Source organism: Dipodomys merriami, unplaced genomic scaffold, assembly GCF_024711535.1.
Source record: "Dipodomys merriami isolate MVZ:Mamm:240054 unplaced genomic scaffold, mDipMer1.0.p SCAF_5, whole genome shotgun sequence".
Classification (NCBI taxonomy): domain Eukaryota; kingdom Metazoa; phylum Chordata; class Mammalia; order Rodentia; family Heteromyidae; genus Dipodomys; species Dipodomys merriami.
Window position 1 is genome coordinate 28,982,260 of NW_027206068.1, and position 21,123 is coordinate 29,003,382.

The window sequence follows — 21,123 nt, forward strand, 5'->3', positions numbered from 1 at the left end:
AACGAGGGAGGGGTAACTATGTTTGACAAGAAATGTACTCACTACCTTAGGAATGTAACTAACCCCTCTGTGCATCACCTCGGCAATAAAATTAAATTAAAAAGACAAGTTTGTGATGATCTTATTCTCTTATTCTGCTTTTTCCAATCAGTCACACCCATCAAGGAAAACTGTACCGTGTTTGAAGTTACTTTTAGTTTTGCCACACTTCTGTACTGCATTTTGGAGCGAATCAATAAAGGTAACTAATCACGATTGCGGAATATTGCCCAGGTGTCTAGCAAGAGGCGCTCACACTGCCGGGCGCCGGGGGCTCACGCCCGCAATCCTAGCTACTCAGGAGGCTGAGAGCTGAGATCGCGGTTCAAAGCCAGCCCGGGCAGGAAAGACCGTGAGACTCCTATCTCCAATAAAACCACCAGAAAACCGGAAGTGGCTCAAGTGGTAGAGCGCTCGCCTTGACCAGAAGAGCTCAGGGATAGCGCCCAGGAACAGACAGACAGACACAGACAGACAGACAGACAGACAGACAGACACACACACACACACACACACACACACACACACACACACACACACACACACACACACACACACACACACACGTGTGCACAGATTGCCTAATCCGGGTTATAGAACACTGCGTTGCGCTGCGTTATGCCGTCGCCGTCACTAGATGAGGCCCGCCTTCTTTTCCGGAACCTCGGGTCACGACCCCGGAAGCACATCTTCCCGTGTGGTCCTTAACTGTCATGGCGGCTGCCGCAGCCCGAACACTATTATTACCAGCGGCGAGGCGGCGTCTGTGGGGTTTCGCCGAGAAGTTCGTGGTCCGAGGTGCCGCCGGGCAGGTGAGCTTCGTCCCTCTGGTCTGAGCGCCGTGCCGGGCGGTGCTCGGCGAGGCAGGCAGGTCCCCTCGCGCCGCTCAACGGGCCGGGCCGCCGCGCAGTGGGGAGAGGGGGGAAGGGGAGGGGGAGGGGAGGGAGCAGGAGGAGGGGAGGGGAGCAGGCCGAGGGGGAGGGAGCAGGGGGTCGTTCTCAGGCTGAGGGAAGCTTTATTCTTCGGTGTCACTCCCAGGCGGTGGGTGTCTTTCTCAAGAGCTCCTATCTACCGTGATAGCGTAGTGCTGCAGATCAGGGGAACTAAACACGTAACGGTTATTTCTCCTACCCAAGCTTCCACCCCAGCTGCCTGCCTTCTCCTTCATATGAAATCTTTCTGAGAGGTTTGTTTCTCTCAGAGTAAAGATAATTACTGCTTATAGACATGTTGCTTTAAGATATTGATGGGTTAAGAAAAAGATGTCTTAGACTGGGCAAGAGCTAGATCCCAGTGGAACAGAAGTTGAGAAAGAGGCGGAAGTTTTTGTTTGTGTTTTGTATGTTTTCCCGCTTGTGGTTGTTGGTGGAGATGGGAGTCTTTAGCCGTTGTCCACTAAGGTATCCCCAGCCTAGGAAAGAGGATTTTAGAGTCTATTTCAGATAGATTTGATTTTTTGACATTAAATACCAGAATAGTAAGTTTTGCTTTTCTTCTACCTCAACCAGCCATTGTGTTTTGGAGGAAACAGACTAAGAAGTACACAGGCTGCTACACAAGTTGTTCTGAATGTTCCTGAAACACGAGTAACATGCTTGGAAAATGGACTTAGAGTGGCCTCTGAAGATTCTGGGCTGTCAACATGCACAGTAAGTGATTTAGACAACCTGATCTGAATGATGCCACTTCATTTAGGAGAAAGTAAACTCAACCTTCAGCTCTTTAGTTGGCCAGTGGTGATTATTTTGACTTGAGCAATTTCTCTGAACCTTGCAGTTACACTTTTATATCAAGTGGAAGTGAATCCACTTTCACCATCCATGTGTTTCTCATATTCTATTAAATTTATTGCTAGTAGTAGTGATGATAAAGAGGTATTTTTGCTGGGATATTCTGTGCCAGATGTTTTACATCTTTTGTCTTATTTTTAAAAATTCTTTTTTAGTAAGCATCTCACCTTTTTTCTAGATTAGCAGATTCAGGGAAGTTAAATGATTTTGTACAAGGTTATGCAGGTAATATGAAGCTTTGGGCCAGAGTTTTCTGACAGTCTCTGATGTTCTTTATACCACAGTTAAATGGTTGTAGTAATGAGTTAGGTTAAGAATCTGAGTTATAAGGTGGGTGCTGATGGCTGATGCCTATAATCCTAGCTACTTAGGAGGCTGAAGTCTGAAGATCTAGTTCAAAGCCAATCCAGGCAGGAAAATCTGTAAAAATCTTTCTCCAGTTAGCCACCAGGACAAAAGAGAAAAAAGAAGTGGCTTAAGTGGTAGAGCACCAAGCACCAGCCTTGAGCAGAAAAGCTAAGGGAGATCACCCAGGACCTGAGTTCAAACACCAGTACACACACACACATATGTGTGTGCAAGAATCTAAGTCATTATTGAAACTCATAAGTACGTATTCTACACCTATTTCTAGCCTGATAGTCAAAAATTTTATGTCTCAGTTCATGGGAATGAACTGTCAATTCACTCTGATCAAGGAAACTTTAGTGGTAAGACAAAGCATTTGTCAGGAAAAGGAAAGAGACTACTGGAAATTATCCCCTTATCTTCCCCCAAAAAGAAAAAAAATAAAATTGTTTTAATTATTCTTTGATTGCATTAAGGTTGGACTGTGGATTGATGCTGGAAGTCGATATGAAAATGAGAAGAATAATGGAACAGCTCACTTTCTGGAGCATATGGCTTTCAAGGTAGATTGCAAGACTTATTTTTACAAAAAAATACATTCTCTTTAAAAGGTAGTACAAAAGTGCTTTAAAGGCAAGAACTACTTCATTAGTATGACATGTTTTATTTTCCTACAACAATATCTGGTATCATTACTGCTAGCTGCTTTGTAAAAGCAGTTTAGTATATTGAACCTTAATATGTTTTGTAAACCAAACTTGTCCATGCCACCAAACTCACATTGGCTCCAGTCTTCCATATTCATTATCTGAAGTGTTTGGAATAGACAAAGGGTAAGGTATCATAATTTGTTTTTCTCTTTTATTTCAAGGGCACCAAAAAGAGATCCCAATTAGACCTGGAACTTGAGATTGAAAACATGGGTGCTCATCTTAACGCCTATACCTCCCGTGAACAAACTGTATATTATGCTAAAGCATTCTCTAAAGATTTACCAAGAGGTATTATTATACTATATATAATGTACTTTTCAAAAATAATTTTGTACTATTGTTATGCCTATTGTAAAACAGTGACCTAGAAATGTGAAAAAAAAAACGAACCAAGTTCTGAGTGAGGGGGAGCTGTTCTTATTTCTGTTTCTCAACAGTGCCAGAGTGCCAGAGTTCGACCTCAAGTCTTTGTTTTCACTAGGCAGGTACTGTACAACTTGAGCTATACCTCCAGTTCACACAAAGCATTTTCCTAATGTAAGAAAAACAACCATGCACTATTGTTTTACACCTGTAATCCTAGCTACTCTGAAGGAGGATCATGGTTCAAATTCAGTCCAGGCAGGAAAGTCTATGAGACTCTTATCTCTTATCTTTTTGGTTAACCACCAAAAAAGCCAAAAATATAGTTGTTGCTCAAGTGATAGAGCACTAGCTTTGAGCTAAAAAAAAATCAGGAACAGTATCCTGTCCCCGAGTTCAAGCCCCAGAACTGGTATAAGGAAAGAAAAAAAAAAGTGAAATACTAACCTCTATGATGCAGAAGAGTTTGAAGGAAAATCCTGAATTTGTCACCATTTTTATACCTACTCTATTTAGAAAATGCCAGGGAAATCTACTTAATAATAGATTGCCCTACATGTAAATTACAAAGTAGAAAATTACATTTGAAAATATGTAAGTATTGGAGAGATTCATATCACTACAGTACCCACCACCCCTTGTCCTGGGGCTTGAACTCAGGGAATGAGCTGCTGTCATTGAGCTTCTTTTGCTCAAGACTAGTGTTCTACAAGTTGAGCCACAGACCCACTTGCAGCTTTTTGGTAATTTATTGGAGATAAGTCTCATGTACTTTACTGCCTGAGCTGGCTTTGAACAGTGATCCTGAGTTGCTAGGTGTTCCTGGTGTGAACCACTGGCACCTGACACTCTAGGATTTTTAAACTAGTTTTTTTTTCTTTTTCTTTTTTTTTTTTTTGCCAGTCCTGGGGTTTGAACTCTGGGCCCAGGCACTATCCCTAACTAGCATTCTACACTTGAGCCACTGTGGCACTTCTGGCTTTTTTTTTTTTGTGATTAATTAGGAGGAAAGAGTCTCAAGGACTTTTCTGCCTGGCTGCCTTTGAGCATGATCCTCAGATCTCAGCCTACTGAGTTGCCAGATAACAGGCATGAGCCAACAGTGCCTGGCTTAAACTAATTTTTGTTCATTCCTCTTTTGTGTTGATTGCCTCTTGATGAGCATGCAGTGTCTGCAAAACAGACACAATATCTGCCTTCATGGAGCATATGCAAGAAAACATGTAACTGGAAAATTCATTCAATTAAATATATATTAATTCAATTAAGGTACATTATGTGCAAGTTGTAAATATTACAATGGAAGTGCAGTGCACAGTGAATTTATGCTAATTTTTTTTGGGGGGGGGGGTCGGTCATGGGGCTTGAACTCTGCTTGGGAGCTGTCCCTGTGCTCTTCAGATCAAGGTACGTGCTCTACCACTTGAGCCACAGAGCAACTTCCGGTTTTCTAGTGGAGATAAGTCTCACGGACTTTCGGGCTGGCTTTGAACTGTGATCCTCAGATCTCAGCCTCCTGAGTAGTTACGATTACAGGCGTGAGCCACCAGCACTGGCCTATGCTAATATATATATATATATATATATATATATATATATATATATATATATTTTTTTTTTTTTTTTTTTTTTTTTTTTTTTTTTGTTGGTCATGGGGCTTGAACTCTGGGCTTGGGTGCTATCCCTGCGCTCTTCAACTCAAGGTGAGCGCTCTACCACTTGAGCCACAGCACCACTTCCCTATGCTAATATTTTTAAGTAAACTATAATTACAGGGCTGAGAATATGGCTTAGTGGTAGAGTGTTTGCCTAACATGCATGAAACCCTGGGTTCAATTCCTCAGTACCACATAAACAGAAAAAGATGGATGTGGTAAGAGTGGTAGCCTTGAGCAAAAGAAGCTCAGGGACAGTGCCCAGGCCCTGAGTTCAAGCCCCAGAGTTGGCAAAACAAAAATAAAAAAATTGCTTTGAAGTACAAGTAGAGGATTTCATGACTAAACTGAACCTAAACTGGGAACACCTGGAAAGGCTTTCCTGGTGAAGAGAATTTTGGTCTACCTCTGCTGATTATGTAAATAGCAACTAGATCTAGGGGCGATTGGATTGGTGTGAAGTTAGTAGCAGTCAGAGGACAAAAACAGCAAGTACAAATCCAGAATTATGAAGTGTGGCATGCTATAGAATACCACTGCACCATTTCTGGCTCTCATAGTTTCACAGAATGGCCTGCTTGAGCTGGCTTTGAACCAGTCTGCAGATCTCATCCTAAATAGCTAGGATTTACAAGCATGAGCCACCAGCACCTGGCTGTTTCACATTTTTATTTCAATACTGTCTGTTTAGTTATGTCAAATATGAAAATCTTTTCTTCCTAAGCTAATCATTTAGTCAATAGTGAATAATACTCAGTATCATAGTTCTAATGTTGATTTAAGAAAATTTTAATAGAAAAGTTAAGATTCTTAGTGTTTCTTATGCTTTCATTCTAATTAGCTGTAGAAATTCTTGCTGATATAATACAAAATAGCACATTGGGAGAAGCAGAGATTGAACGTGAGCGTGGAGTAATTCTTAGAGAGATGCAAGAAGTTGAAACCAATTTGCAAGAAGTTGTTTTTGATTATCTTCATGCCACAGCTTATCAAAATACTGCACTTGGACGGACAATTTTGGGACCAACTGAAAATATCAAGTAGGTTTAATTTTCACAGTAAAAAATGACTTTTACAAATTTTCAAAAAGTGTGTTTTAAAAAATTATTTTCCTCCTAAAAATATGCATGAATTGTAGTTGGCTGCCGTTGAAGTTATGCAATTCCCAGCTGTCTGGACTCTTCTGGAATAAAAAAAAGTGTCAAATCTGTCTTTCTGAATATAAATAAGATGTTCTATCTTGACACCATACTGTCTGTACCCTATTTCTTTTTGTTATACTTTTTAAGATCTTGTTTGACTTTAGGTATATTATGTAAAGATGCATGCTTTCTGATATCCTTAAAATTGCTTTACTTTTACAGATCTATAAATCGTAAGGACTTAGTGGATTATATAACTACACATTATAAGGGACCGAGAATAGTACTTGCTGCTGCTGGAGGTTAGTCAATTTAAATTTTTATAAATATTTAAACACAGTGGTGATTATATGCTTCTCAAAGAGTTTTTATTTCCAGAGCAAACTGTTGAAGGAATGAACAAAAGGCCTGAAACCAGACTCTTGTTTTCTTTTAGTAATTTTCATTTATAGAAAATCTTAATGAACCATTCAATACCTCAGTATACATACATAGTGGAATTGACTTACAAGACAAGGCCTAATTTAACTACAGATGGTTATACTGAGAAGTTACTGTTCTATAATTAGAGAATCTCTTGAGATTTTAAATTATTTCTTGAGAAACATTCATTCTTTCATGAGCTCAGTCATCTAATCAATAGATCTACTAACCACGGAAAGTACATAGGAAGCTATGAGAATGTATTGTGAACCAGATTCTGCCAATTTCCTAGCAGCCTAAATTTAGGCAACAGTATCTTTTAATTGATTTCCAGTTTTCTTTTTCTTTTAGTATTAGAGCAGTGTGGATAGATGCAGTATACTCTGGGCCCGGGCACTGTCCCTCAGCTCTTCAGCTCAAGGCTAGCACTCTGCCACTTGAGCCACAGTGCCACTTCCGGTTTTCTGAAGTTTATTGGAGATAAGAGTCTCATGGACTTCCCTGCCCTGGCTAGCTTTGAACCACGATCCTCAGATCTCAGCCTCCTGAGTAGCTAGGATTACAAGCATGAGCCACTGGTGCCTAGCTTATTTGTAAATTTTTAAATAGTTCTAACTATATTTCTGAGTTAATTACCTAGGGGTAGAGAAGGTGATGAAAGTGAAGGTTGAATGTCTCTGTTATTTATTGTGGCTCCTGGCAACATTAACTTGTCCTTGTGTGATACGCATGATACTCTGAAATGTGCCAAAGTTTCTAAAACGTCTGATACTGATTGAGACACAAACATTTTAAATTGCCTTGGTTAAATGAAGCCCCAGCAACCATGCTCCCTGGGACTTCTCTGCCCTTTTGAGTTTTACTTTGGTCCATGGGTTCCTTTTGGCATTGTTGATGTAAGAGCTTTGGCTAGTTAATGGTGTGTTTTAATTATATTGTTGGAACATAAATGTTGACATATATTATAAACGATGGCATCTTAAATTCAATGGAATAGGCAATTTAAGGCTGTAGTTACCACTCTATGTTCCCTTGCTCTTTATTTGGGGTAAATATCGTGCACATCTAACAAAGAGGATTAATAGATGATGGTAATACTACGGTGCAAGTGTGCATCTCACACCCTTGTCATGCAATGGTCTTCTGTTTGTGCTGCCAAGCAGAAGATAATATCTAGATTGTTATCTAAGATTGATCCCTATGTAGTAATCCCAAAAATAATTTGTCATTCACTGAATCGTATGATTTATTTGGAAAATATTATGTAAGCTGTGTAATATTTTATTTCATTTACAGAAATCTTAGTTCAGTGTTTTTTAAAGGACTTGAGCTGGGCGCCAGTGGCTCACACATGTAATCCTAGCTGCTTAGAAGGCTGAGATCTGAGGATCACAGTTCAAAGCCAGCCAGGGCAGAAAAGCCCATGAGATTCTGATCTCCAATAAACCACTAGAAAACCAAAAGTGGTGCTGTAGCTCTAGAGGTAGAGTGCTCGCCTTGAGCTGAAGAGTGCAGATACAGCGCCCAGGCCGAGTTCAAGCCCCATTACCACCACCAACAACAAATAAAGGCACTTGAACAAGCTGGGTATAATATGTGCATTTGTAATCCCAGTGACACAAGGGTCATAGGAGGATCATAGTGCAGGTTTGCCTAGGCATAAAACAAAACCCTATCTTAAAAAAGTCACCAACACATGCCAGTGCTGGTGGCTCATTCCTATAATCCTACTCAGGAGGCTGAAATCTGACGATTGCAGTTAGAAGCCAGCCTGCTGCCTGGAAGTTAGTTTTAGTTCCAGTTAACCAGTAAAAAGCCAGAAGTGGAGCTGTGTGGCTTCTAGCCTTGAGCAAAAAAGCTCAAGAATGAGGCTGGGAAGGTGGCTCAGTGGTAGAGTGCTTACCTTGCATGCATGAGGCCTTGGGTTCAGTTCCTCAGCACCACATAAGCAGAAAAAGCCAGAAGTGCTGCTGTGGTAAAGTTCTAGCCTTGAGCTGAGAGAAAGCACCCACGCCCAAAGTTCAGGCCCCAGGACTGACAAAAAGAAAATAAATAAATAAAAAAAACCCTCAAGATCAGCAACCACGTCTAGAATTCAAACCCCAGGAGTGACATAAAAACTTTAAAAACACACACAGAAAAGGAGTAGTTGGGAGGCCTAGCTTGCCTAGCAAGCATGAGGCCCTGAGTTCAAAATCCAGTAATGGAGCACCTGGGAAGATGGCGGAACATAGTCACAAGTCCGTGCTAGTCGTGTGTCTGGGTAACATTTGCTGGTCACCCATTGCAGAAGCAGTTTTCAGAAAACTTGTAGCTGACCAAAATGTTTCCGGTGATTGGAGGATGGACAGGGCGGCCACATCCACATATGAAGTGGGAAATCCCCCTGACTATGGAGGGCAGAGCTGCGTGAGGAAGCATGGCATCCCCATGAGTCACACTGCCCGGCAGGTTACCAAAGAACTTTGCTACATTCGATTACATACTGTGTATGGATGAAAGCAATCTGAGAGATTTGAATAGAAAAAGTAATCAAGTTAAAAACTGCCAAGCTAAAATCAAAGTGCTTGGGAGCTATGATCCACACAAACAACTCATTATTGAAGATCCCTATTATGGAAACAACTCCGACTTCGAGCTGGTGTACTAGCAGTGTCTCCGGTGCTGCAGGGCCTTCCTAGAGAAGGCCCAGTAGGCCAGCACTGCCCACAGCCGAGCCAGCAACTCACCCCACTAGTCCTGTGCCTAAGTGTAGTGGTGTTGCTTAGCCCCAGCCCCTGTTGTTTCTTTAGCTGACTTACTCTTTTCTTTTTTTTTTTTTTTTTTTTTGGGGGGGGGTCTGGTCGTGGGGCCTGAACTCTGGGCCTGGGCGCTGTCCCTCAGCTCTTCAGCTCAAGGCTAGCACTCTACCCCTTGAGCCACAGCACCACTTCCGGCTTTTTTTCTTTTTGCTTATGTGGTGCTGAGGAATCGAACCCAGGGCCTCAGGCATGCAAGGGAAGCGCTCTACCACTGAGCCACCTTCCCAGCCCCCGTCTTTCTTATCTTAAAAATAACTGTAGGTGAGTTTTATTTATCCGAGAATAACGTTTTTGTTTCAGGAAGTTTAAAAAATCCAGCACTTTCTCCCCTGCCCCACCCCTACTTCCCAATAAAGGGATGGGTCCTTCACTGGCTGAATTCTGTGTCCTACATTTGAATAGTAAAGAATATAGAAAGCTGGCGCTGGTGACTCATGTCTGTAATCCTAGCTAATCAGGAGGCTGAGCTCCCAGACTGCTTTTCAAAGCCAGCCCAGGCAGGAAAGTCCGTGACTCTTTATCTCAAATAAACCACTAGAAAACCAGAAATGGTGCTGTGGTTCAAGTGGTAGAGCACTAGCCTTGAGCTGAAGAGCTGAGGGACAGCGCCCAGGCCCAGTGTTCAAGCCCCATGACTAACAAAAAACAAAAAGAATATAGAATCTAAGAATTTCTTAATCTAATCTTAGATTAATTCCTGTTAAGAGTTGGATGTCAAATAATGAACATGTAGATTACTATGGATGTATTAAGAAAATTTAGATAAAAGTATTTGTTCCTGAATTCTGCCAACAGAACTGAAAGAATGAAGCATATGTGTATGTACAGCTTTTTTGAGTGAGGTGGACCCCATTTTATTCTTTCCTACTTTGAAAAATAAGTTACTGGAATTTGCTTTTTACTAGGTTACTTCCTAGAACTTCTTGTTATAGTTATGGTTTTGTGTATTGATTGCTTATCTTTACTGTGAATACACTGGCATATTGATGTATTTTTATAGAATGAGTTATGCAACCCAGATCTTAATACCAAGAAAATAAGTATGCTCTTAGAGAAAGTAGTTTATGTAATGTACATTTTGTACCTACTAGAACTTATTTTAAAGCAGTTTAAACAGCTAATTGTTTTATTTAGGTGCAATTGCTAATTCATACATATGAAAATGTTTTCCTTCAATTTAGGTGTTTCCCATGATGAACTGCTTGAGTTAGCAAAGTTTCATTTTGGTGATTCCTTGTGCACACAGAAAGGAAATATACCAGCTCTGCCTCCCTGCAAGTTCACAGGAAGTGAGGTAGGGCAAGCCTCCTAGTTAGAAGTTAGCCTGCTAGATATATTGGGTTACATTTACAAATGAGTATACAAAATGTGTATTTCTAATAGGAGTTTCTAGCAGTGTTATAATTTGGTGCTTCTGTGCTTTTTCTTTGGCACACTTTTATTTATATATGGAAAAGCATAAAAGTAACCTTACAATAACTAGAAATTTTGGCTTTCACATTGAGTTTGCTCTTGGCTGAGTTCTTCTCACAGTACATTTGTGAGGGTAGCTGTTAGAGCCAGAACTTGCAAGACCCAAGCGTAGTTTTCCATGGGAGGAGATCTGATGCTGGCAGCTACAAAGAACTCTAATAGCAATGGCAGTACAAAAATAAATTCAGTTTAGATAGAAAAATTCAGATTAACAAAAAAGATTTTCTAATTATTAAAAAAAGAATGCACCCCTTTACATGTGGTAATGTAGTATTTAACTTGGAGACCTTTTAGTGAATGTAATCATTCCATAACTCCTGAAAATCTGAATTACACAGCAAAATGAGGCCTGATAGATTAAAAAAAAAAAAGATTAAAAAAAAAGTGTCATGAGCATTTTAACATTGCATAGCACTGATCAATCTTTTTGTTTGTTAATAAGCATGTTATACAGTTGCACTTAACTACTGTTTTTTTTTTGTTCTTAACCAGATTCGAGTGAGGGATGACAAGATGCCTCTGGCGCATCTAGCAATAGCTGTTGAAGCTGTTGGTTGGGCACATCCAGATACAATCTGTCTCATGGTTGCAAACACATTGATTGGCAACTGGGATCGCTCTTTTGGTGGAGGAATGGTGATTGATTTTAAAAATAACTTGTGTGTGTGTGTGTTGTACATGTGCATGAGTGAGTGCATGCGCCAGTCTAGGATCTTGAACTCAGGGCCTGAGCACTGTTCCTTGAGCAATTTTGTTCAAAGCTACTGCTCTACCACTTGATCTACAGCTCCACTTCCAGCTTTTTGGTAGTTAATTGTAGACTGTCTCCTGCCCCAAGTGGCTTCAAACCATGATCTCATTCTTCTGAGTAGCTAGGATTATAGATAGGCATGAGCCACCAGAACCCTGCAAAAGTTAGTTTTCTGAAATTTTTTTGTATTTCATAGAATGTTTATATGCCATTTTTTGAAATGACAAAATAGAGATTTATACTATGACTTTGGCTTTTTTTGGGGGGCTGGTCATGGTGTTAGAACTAAGGGCCTGGGCATTGTCCCTGAGCTTTTGCCTCAAAGCTAGCTCTCTACCACCTTGAGCCACAGAGTCACTTTGTTTTCTTATGGCTAACTAAAGATAAGAGTCCCACAGACTTTCCTGCCCTGGTTGGTTTTCTTTTTCTTGGGGGGGGGGGGGGGTCCGGTTGTGGGGCCTGAACTCTGGGCCTGGGCGCTGTCCCTCAGCTCTTCAGCTCGAGGCTAGTGCTTTACCACTTGAACCACAGAGCCACTTCCGGCTTTTTTCTTTTTGCTTATTTGGTGCTGAGGAATCGAACCCAGGGCCTCAGTCATGCAAGGGAAGCACTCTACCACTGAGCCACCTTCCCAGCCCCCCCTGGTTTTGAATCAAGATCCTCCCAGCTCAGCCTCTTGAGTAGCTAGGATAATAGGTATGAGTCACTGGTACTGGGCTTATACTTTGATGTTGTACTTAAAAATATAAACTGGGTCCGGTGCCAGTAGCTCACACTAATCCTAGCTGCTCTGGAGGCTAAGATCTAAGGATTGCATATTTAAAGCCAGCCCGGGCAGAAAAGTCAATGAGACACTTATCCAGTTAATCTCCAAAAAGCCAGATATGGAGCTATGGCTCAAGGGCTAGAACACAACCTTTAACAAGAAAGCCCAGCACCTATGCCTTGAGTTCAAGAGCCCCAAGACTGGTGTGTGTGAGCACGGGCATGTGTGTTTTATAAACTGATCCTGGATTGGTATGTAAGAAAAACGTATCTTTGCCACAAAGTTTGACAATATAAGGATAGAATTAGTTAAGTTGCTGTCATAGTAGCAGTTAATAGTAGTTATTAATATGGTAGTTAATAATACTCTATCAATGTTAATACTCTGAATTCAGTGTATTACTGAAAACATGAATGTTTTTCATTAGAGCACAGTGTTTAGGGATGCAGCCAGTGATGGTAGCACATGTCTACCGGAGAGGGAGGTAGAAAGGTCACTGAATTTAAGGCCAGTCCAAAGTTAGTGAAACTCAAACAAAATACAAAGGGTTGGAGAGATGTATCTCATGAGGTAAAGGGCTACCCTAGAATGAGTGAGGCCCTAGGTTCAAAGTTTAGCAGGATCTTATAACTTGAAAAACATATAAAGTAAAAATAAAGCCAACAGTAAATTACAGGAAAATGTAAATGAAGAGATTCTTTGTACTGTGCTATTTTTATAGCTCTTCTGTAAGTGAAATTCCAAGAGTATTGACTTGTATGAAAGATGTCATGAAACTGTATGTCATGAGAATATCTTAAGCTTTATATCCAGCATAATTTTAAGCCCTTAAGCATTTGTAACTAAAAGTTCTAATGGGTTGAAAGCTGCAATGGATTTTTTAAAGTAGGTATAGCTGTTACATTACATACATATAAGGATTCATTGCTTTTACATTATACATTGGACTAGATCATTAATAGTTGTTTTATTGAATTTTAAATTTACAATTGAGATGTAGTTTATTTAGCGTTTTAGGGAGTTCTCTACTTGCCATGTATCTCCTTGTTCATTGCGATTTGAATGTATATACTTACAAGTCTTGTTTTCTTGCAGAATTTATCTAGCAAGCTGGCCCAGCTCACTTGTCATGGCAATCTCTGCCACAGCTTCCAGTCTTTCAATACTTCCTACACTGATACAGGACTATGGGGGCTCTATATGGTTTGTGAACCAGCAACGGTTGCAGACATGCTACGTGTTGTTCAAAAAGAATGGTGAGAAATATGTAGTTTAAATCTTATGGCAGTTTTCTCATAACTTTAGCCTTCAAAGCAGTACCAGTGGTTACCAGTGTTTTTAAAGACATTTCTTTTAAATTATGTGTGAAGCTGTTATGTACTGCAGAAAGTTCATCTTTTGGAAGATAAAGAATCAAAATTTATCTGCCTTGGGAATCTAAGATTATAAAAATGAATCTAAAGTTGTCATTGTCAAAAGAAAAATGTTGTGTTTTAACTGGCGCCAGTGGCTCACACTTTAATACTAGCTACTCAGGAGGCTGAGATCTGAGGAGAATCATCCCCATGAAATTCTGATCTCCAATGAACTACTCAAAATGGAAGTGATGGACTGGGAATGTGGCTTCATGATAAGAATGCTCGCCTAGCATGCATGAAGCCCTGGGTTTGATTCCTCAATAACACATAAACAGAAAAGGCCAGAAGTAGTGCTGTGGCTCAAGTGGTAGAGTGCTAGCTTTTAGCAAACGAAGTTCAGGGACAGTGCCCAAGCCTTGAGTTCAAGCCCCAAAACTGGGGGGGAAAAAATCCCCAAAAATAGAAGTGTCACTGTGGCTCAAGAGGTAGAGCACTAGCCTTGAGCACAAAGAGGCTCAGGGAAAGCGCCCAGGCCTTTAGTTCAAGCCCTAGGACCAGCAAAACATTAAAAAAAAAAATCGTATTTCAAATATGAGTGTTTCAGTCAGTAGTCTGAGGCAAAAGGGCTAACAATGTAACTTTTAGTTCTTTCCTCCACTATTCTTTTGCCAGGATCCTGTGGCGAGATCTCAGGGCCCTATCCTTGAGGCTTTTTTGCCCAAGGTTAGCGCTCTACCATACATTCACAGCACCACTTTCAACTTTTTGATAGTTAATTGAAGATAACTCTTGCAGATTTTTTTTCCCCCAGGCTGGCTTTGAATTGTGATCCTCACATGTCAGCCTCCTGAGTGGCTAGAATTACAGGTGTTGAGTCACCAGTGTCTGGTTCTTCCACTATAATGAGGCTAGACTATCATGTAAAAAAATGACATCTGGCATTAACTATAATAATCTCTTATGTCGTGGTATAATATATAGAGTGTCATTTCTGTTTAAGTCATAAACTTACAGATTGCAGGACATTTTCCGACTACTTTACAATGCTAGTTTTTAACCTCTTTTTAGGATGCGACTCTGTACAAGTGTCACTGAGAATGAAGTTGCACGAGCGAAAAATCTTCTAAAAACAAACATGTTGTTACAGCTTGATGGTAAGAATAAAGACTTAGGTAGTTGCCTAGTATACCTAGCACTGCAACAACAAAAAAGCTTAACTTAACCATCATCATACATGGTTGATCTATATTCCAGTATTTAGTTTACCACTTTCTTTAACAGGCTCAACTCCAATTTGTGAAGATATTGGTAGACAGATGTTGTGTTATAATAGAAGAATTCCAATCCCTGAACTTGAAGCAAGAATTGATGTAAGTAGCCTTTATATACTGTTGGGTCTTTTGTTAAAGAGAAGCTAAAAAATAGTCTAAATCTCAGTCTCCTAAAAATTCCAAATATAGAATGTTAATGACACCTTTTCTGTTTCAGGCTGTGAATGCTGAGACGGTTCGAGAAATATGTACCAAATATATTTATGGCAAAAGTCCAGCTATCGCTGCTGTTGGTAAGCCAAGTTCCTTTCTCTTGTGCACAAAGTTGGTCATGTATTTTTCTGTAATTCAGTTTTAATTATATTACTTTTCATTTGCAGGTCCCATTGAGCAACTACCAGACTTTAACCAGATTTGCAGTAACATGTGCTGGCCTCAAAATTAAAATGCCAGTATAATCAAATATTCCCAACAATAACTATGAGACCTGCAGGCTTTACATGTCAGTCAGTCCCTACAGGGAGAAATAAAAAATGTACTTGGAAGTTTGAGTAACTTATTGAGTCATATTTTCAAAGGACTGGACTGCCACCCTGATAACCATTTTGTGTTAATGATTGGTATTTGTGTGAGGAAACTTGTTGGGAAGCAGCACACATCCCTCTACAGTATTTTCAGTTTTATTATAAAAATGGACACATAATAAAGATTGTCATTATGTCATTTCTTGGCTCTGCTTGCATTTAGCACTTGTTCTTGAGCAGCTTTCTTTGCTTTTACCATTTCAACAAGTTCCTAAGAGAGAGAAAGGTTTACATTAGAAGCTGTCAGTTTTAAAATAGACATAATCCATTCGTTGTTTTTTTTGTTTTTTTGTTTTTTGTTTTGTCGGTCATGGGACATGAACTCTTGGCCTGGGCACTGTCCCTTAGCTCTTCAACTCAAGGCTAGTGCTCTACCACTTGAGTCACAGTGCCACTTCCGGTTTACTGAGTGGTTTAATTGGAGACAAATGTCTCATAGACTTTTCCTGCCTGGGCTGTCTTTGAACTGCAATCCTCAGATCTCAGCCTCCTGAGTAGATAGGATTACAGGCGTGAGCCTGTGAGCCACCAGCGCCTTTCTAAGCATTTGTAATTACTATGTTAATAATTTTAAAAAGTATAATAGTATTGTAACATTAATAAGTTTTTTCATTACTAGTCATTTCTCTATAGTAACTTAAACCCATTAACTATTCTTAAGTAACCACTCAATTAGCATGCAAAATTAAAATGGTAACTATTTCCTAAGTTACAATTTAAATGATCAAGTAATCTATAAATGCTAAAAAACCTTGTATCGTTTCATGCAATCCTTTTTTGTTCTGCCAGGAACTGCTTCTGCAATTTTTTCCCATCTTTCAGGGGTATTTACTGGGTATGTTTTCAAAGCTTGTTCTAGAAGCTTCTGCTCTTCTGTTGTCCAAGGTGTGAAATCTGTGCATGGACCTGTTTAGTAAAAATATTTATTTGAAAATTTGGTAGGTAGGAAGAGCTGTCTTTGAACACTTCCCCAGGTGAGTTTTTTGGTACATAGGTATCTTGCTATCCATTTTAGTCTGGCATGTGTAGTTTTGAGCAAACAGGTAAGAAATATATACAAACGTGATGAAGAGAAGAAAACCAATTCCCTCCCCAGAAATTAATCTTTTTTTCCCCCTTTGTTATTTTTGTTTTATTTTCTGTTTGTCTTGTTTGTTCATTTACCTATCTTGGTAAGGGTGGGGGTGCAGCACAGAAATGGAGAGCCAAAGGTGAACAAATGGAGCAGTGGTATAGAAATTAATCTTGAGGGCCTTTTAAACACAGTATAATAGGAAATACCTGCTAGTCTCTTCAGACCTAATATGTTCACCAGATCTTTTTTTTTTAATTACATTTAAAGCTGAACTTTTGTGCTCAGAAATACAAAGTCACCACTTAAAAGCTGGGCTGGGTGATGCAGACCTGTAGTCCCAGCTACATGGAAAGCTGAGAATTACTTAACCCTGTGAGTTCTGAGATAAGTCAAGATTTCTGATTATTCATTACAGGTTAGAGGAAGTTCTTTCACAGAAAACTTTTTGCTACAGTACCCAAGTACCTTTTGCCAAGTACCCAAAACTTGAGTACTACAGAGTGCTATTGAGGTAAGCTGCAATTAGTCAGTGTTGTAATTTATCTTTTCAATATATTTGCTAAAATCTGTAGAGCCAATGTTGAGTACTTCTAGTAAAGCCATTAAAGCAGGTCTTCAAATAAACTTCTTACACTTGAGAAAACATGTCAGGAATAAATGTATTTAATAAAGTTACTAAATATTAACCCACCTCTGAGGGTAAAATGCAGTATTAAATGTCGAAAAGCTATCTTGATTACTGTAACATAATGTACTAGTGGCAGCTCATACAACAAAAGCAGTAGCATCTTACACAACTAACATTCTGATTACTGCTTAAAATGATGTTCTGTGAAACTGGGTTTGATCTCCTAGTTGAAAAAGAGAAATAGCACTCATGGCAAGGCAGAGAACATATTATCTGTATTCAAGGCAGATAAAGACTTTTTTTGTTGTTAAAGTACTAAGGCTTGCTGACTCTTGGCCAGGATCCTACCCAAATGTATCCTGAACAGGTGGGATTAAAGTAAGGACTACTAGATCCCACTTCGTGAGGTTTGTCAGGGCTGGTCTCTCCTGATTTCTATCTGCTGATTAGCTGTGATTTACAGGTACAAGCTACTGCCTTTGAAGCTTTTTTGAGGATATCCTTTTAATTCCATGAAGATCTTAGATGGATGTCATTTTAGTGGTCTAAAACATGCCTTAATATTTTTAGTTAGCTAGATTCCTCTTTAAAAAAAGGTAGAAGCATGCCAGGTGCCAGTGGCTCACAACAGTAATACTAATTACCCAGGAGGCTAGGATCAAAGAACAGCAGTTCAAAGCAAACAGAGTGAAAACAAGTTCAAGCCCTGGTACTAGTGGGAAAAAAAAGTGACATCCAATTGTTTTTTGTTCTCCAGTAATTTCACAATGTCAAAATAAAGCAATGTTAACAAAATTCCTGTGAGAAATGGCACTCAGTAATGAGTGCTTGCCTAGTTGTAGCAATGTCGAGGACTGGTTCATCAGCACAGTGTAAGTTTCAGTCAACAAGTATAGTACATCTTTCAAAATTAGGAAAATAACTAGATAAGGTATTATAATTTGTTTTTTTTTTTTTTGGGGGGGGGGTCCAGTCATGGGGCCTGAACTCTGGGCCTGGGCGCTGTCCCTCAGCTCTTCAGCTCAAGGCTAGCGCTCTACCACTTGAGCCACAGCGCCACTTCTGGCTTTTTTCTTTTTGCTTATGTGGTGCTGAGGAATCGAACCCAGGGCCTCAGGCATGCAAGGCAAGCGCTCTACCACTGAGCCATGTTCCCAGCCCCAGGTATTATAATTTGTTCAGCTATCTTAATGGGATTTTTATAGCAACTATTGAAAAAGCACAGTATGGAATCTGAATAGAAAACTACAATTCAATAGTGGCTAGTCAATCTGTGACTTTCTTTTAAAAGACAAAACTCAACACCTCCCACCCAACCCTCCCCAAAACAAAGCTTTCATCTTCCAAGCCTCTAAACTTTTATTCTTAACTTATATCCCAGGTCTTGTGTGTCTTCAAATAGCCTGCAAACCATGGCTAACAACTTAAAGAAACACAAAAATTTACCTTCAAATCGTTCTGAAGGTGCTGCATTATCTGCCTGGGGTACTACTCCATGTTCTTTTTTAAATTTATCAAAAGCCTTTTTGTTTATGTCATCTTTTTGATGAGGATCTGAGAAATGAAAAATTGTAACATTTAATCTTACAAATTATTAAAAAGATATGCATCCTTTTTTTTTTTAAATGTAACTCACCAAGTTTTTGGAGACTCTTTGCTTTGATAATTACATCTTTGGCAGTTCTTTTGACACCAGACGAAGAATGTATGTTCATATAATTTGCAATAACCTCCCATCTAGAGCAAATGGTATAAAAGTTCAATATTATTAAGGGAAAAAAATCCATTGTTTTACTAAAGAAGGGTTAGTTATAAGGTTTATAGGATAAACTTTAAATTGGTCTTATTAAGCTGTTAATCTACACCATTATTTCCTGGACTACAGACCTTGTGTTTTTAATGTTTAAATCAACTACAGTCCTCATTTTAAATTTGGGTAAAACCTTTTTGATTCTGGATACAAAAAAAGGAATAAAGCCACACATTTGTGCATGCCACCACATACTTCTTAAGGAAACTATATAAACACTGCCTTTTCTCATCCACAGAATGCGGATGGGTTGGATCTGAGTCTTTTTTGTGAGTAGTTTCTAAACTAGACTATAAAGTAAGCTCTGGTTAAAGGTGGAAAGCACCAAAGGACAAACTAGCAAAGGAAACCACAGGACATAAAGCCCATTTTCTGGCACATAATGATGGCTTAAGCCAATACCAGCCATCAACACTTAGTTTCATGATCTTCAGTTTCCAGAGAAATGGATGAAGCATCTTGCTATCAAGATGCGATGAAGCATCTTGATATAATGGATAAGACAAGCAGATTTATATTTTCCGTTACTACCCATAGTTTAGTGGCCTTTCTAGGCAGAAGCTTTATCTCTTAAGTTTGTACAATACCTAACACTTGAGAGTTCTGGCTACATCATCCCCAGGCTCCAGTATGTGTTGAAAAGTTTCATGAAAGCCAATACCTTGAATTTGTTCCAGCAGGGAAGAGATTCACAGCTTTAATTAGCAATTGTAGATCATCTTCCGACCAGTTTTTACTGCCACTCCCACTTCCGCTAGTTGACTTCTCTGCGTTCTTACATGCTTGTCGCATCCGTGCCTCAGCTTCTTCTTTCTCTTTTCTAATTTGTTCATTTATTTCTTCTATCTACATAAATAGTACAGGTACGTCAGGGTATTCAAGGATCTTGCTACTGTGTACTTCATTTATTGCTGAGACTTTGTAGTTTCAGCTCAATGTTATCCTCACTCTAACCCTATACTCTTCCTTAGCTGAACTCACACTTGTATCAGCTTTTCACCCTGTTTTCCCAGACTCACGTGCCATCTACAACTTGACCAATACTCAAGAGATTCTCTACAAGAGGAAAAAATAATATAGGACAGTGACTGCTATTATATAAGTGCTATCCCTATACTTGTAGCTTATAAACATAAGCTGAGCACTAAAAGGATATTAAATTAAGGGCATTAAAAGGATATCTGCAAAAAAAGTTTCCAAGACAGTAGCTCATACCTGTAAACCACAGCTACTCATAAGGAAACTTTTGAATGATCTTAATGCTTGTCATTTGTTGTCTTTGTCTCATTTATCTTCTTCAATTTCTTAGAACTAGTCATCAATTCCTATAATTTTAAAGTTGAATTCTCGTCCCTCATAATCCAGAACCTTACAATGATATTGTTAGAACTACTTGAAATCGACCTATTGCACCTTTCTCACTAGTAACATAATAAATACAGTGCAGACCCTTCTGTTAGAAGATCTTTCAGTAATGGAAACTATCCTACTAGTAGTAGAAACCTACTTATTTTTTTTCTATTTTTCTTAACCAACTTCATTTCCTAGTTATACTCACTATAATCTTCTACTTTTTAGTTCATGTAATGACTTGACCTTCATTTCAGCAATGTCTTTTCCACAAGGATTTCCCTGAGCCTATCCTGGCCCTATGACGTGGCCCTCCCTGTCTTGCAGCATTTACTGTGGGCCCTCCATTATTTTTTTGTCTGTTGTGGGGCCTAAACTCTGGGCCTGGGCACTGTCCCTCAGCTCTTCAGCTCAAGGCTAGTGCTCTACCATTTGAGCCACAGCGCCACTTGCAGCTTTTTCTGTTTACACGGTGCTGAGGAATTGAACCCAGGGCCTCATGCATGCAAGGCAAGCACGCAACAGCCACTGGCCCTCCATTTTTTTTTATTCAAGCTTTTTTTTTTTTTTTTTTTTTTTAACTCAAGCTCCTCTGTAGCAGCACTAGCACTGGGGATTTCTCCAAAAGCACCTAGGCATGTGCATATATTTATATGTATGTACACACATATACAGTGCAATACTTGTTGAGATCAATTCAATTCCTGGGTCAGCCTGACTCCTCATTTTCAAATAAAGGTACAGACTAGATAGAACAAAGATTTGGATTTAAGTGTTATCCTA

The 21,123-nt window shown here is 39.5% G+C and overlaps 2 protein-coding genes and 1 pseudogene across 4 annotated transcripts in view; 2 read left to right on the top strand and 1 right to left on the bottom strand.

Annotated features, from left to right (window-relative positions):
* The first annotated feature begins 716 nt into the window (after window positions 1–716).
* On the top strand, window positions 717–15,616 carry Pmpcb (peptidase, mitochondrial processing subunit beta). The gene is made up of 13 exons (XM_069996311.1): window positions 717–851; window positions 1,548–1,688; window positions 2,654–2,740; window positions 3,049–3,178; window positions 5,750–5,948; window positions 6,273–6,352; window positions 10,456–10,568; window positions 11,240–11,383; window positions 13,360–13,520; window positions 14,691–14,776; window positions 14,904–14,992; window positions 15,111–15,186; window positions 15,274–15,616. The coding sequence occupies exons 1-13, from the start codon at window positions 753–755 to the stop codon at window positions 15,336–15,338; spliced, it is 1,470 nt and encodes a 489-aa protein (XP_069852412.1). The 5' UTR covers window positions 717–752; the 3' UTR covers window positions 15,339–15,616.
* LOC138810076 (low molecular weight phosphotyrosine protein phosphatase pseudogene) lies at window positions 8,437–9,240 on the top strand (annotated as a pseudogene).
* The window catches only part of Dnajc2 (DnaJ heat shock protein family (Hsp40) member C2), a 36,458-nt gene continuing 30,892 nt past the window's right edge, over window positions 15,558–21,123 (bottom strand). For all 3 annotated transcript variants that reach the window (XM_069996308.1, XM_069996309.1, XM_069996310.1), the window contains 5 exons: window positions 19,652–19,836; window positions 18,817–18,917; window positions 18,627–18,734; window positions 16,229–16,383; window positions 15,558–15,688 (listed from right to left, as the gene is read on the bottom strand). In XM_069996308.1, the coding sequence (XP_069852409.1) occupies window positions 15,614–15,688; window positions 16,229–16,383; window positions 18,627–18,734; window positions 18,817–18,917; window positions 19,652–19,836 (624 nt within the window). In that variant the 3' untranslated portion in view covers window positions 15,558–15,613. The remainder of the gene's footprint in view (window positions 15,689–16,228; window positions 16,384–18,626; window positions 18,735–18,816; window positions 18,918–19,651; window positions 19,837–21,123) is intronic.

Excerpts from the sequence above, each read along its gene's own strand:
- Pmpcb (XM_069996311.1), top strand. The coding sequence starts at position 753 with ATGGCGGCTGCCGCAGCCCGAACACTATTATTACCAGCGGCGAGGCGG. Across the intron at positions 1,689-2,653 it reads CTGGGCTGTCAACATGCACA|GTTGGACTGTGGATTGATGC; the intron begins GTAAGTGATTTA and ends GATTGCATTAAG. Across the intron at positions 5,949-6,272 it reads GGACCAACTGAAAATATCAA|ATCTATAAATCGTAAGGACT; the intron begins GTAGGTTTAATT and ends TTACTTTTACAG.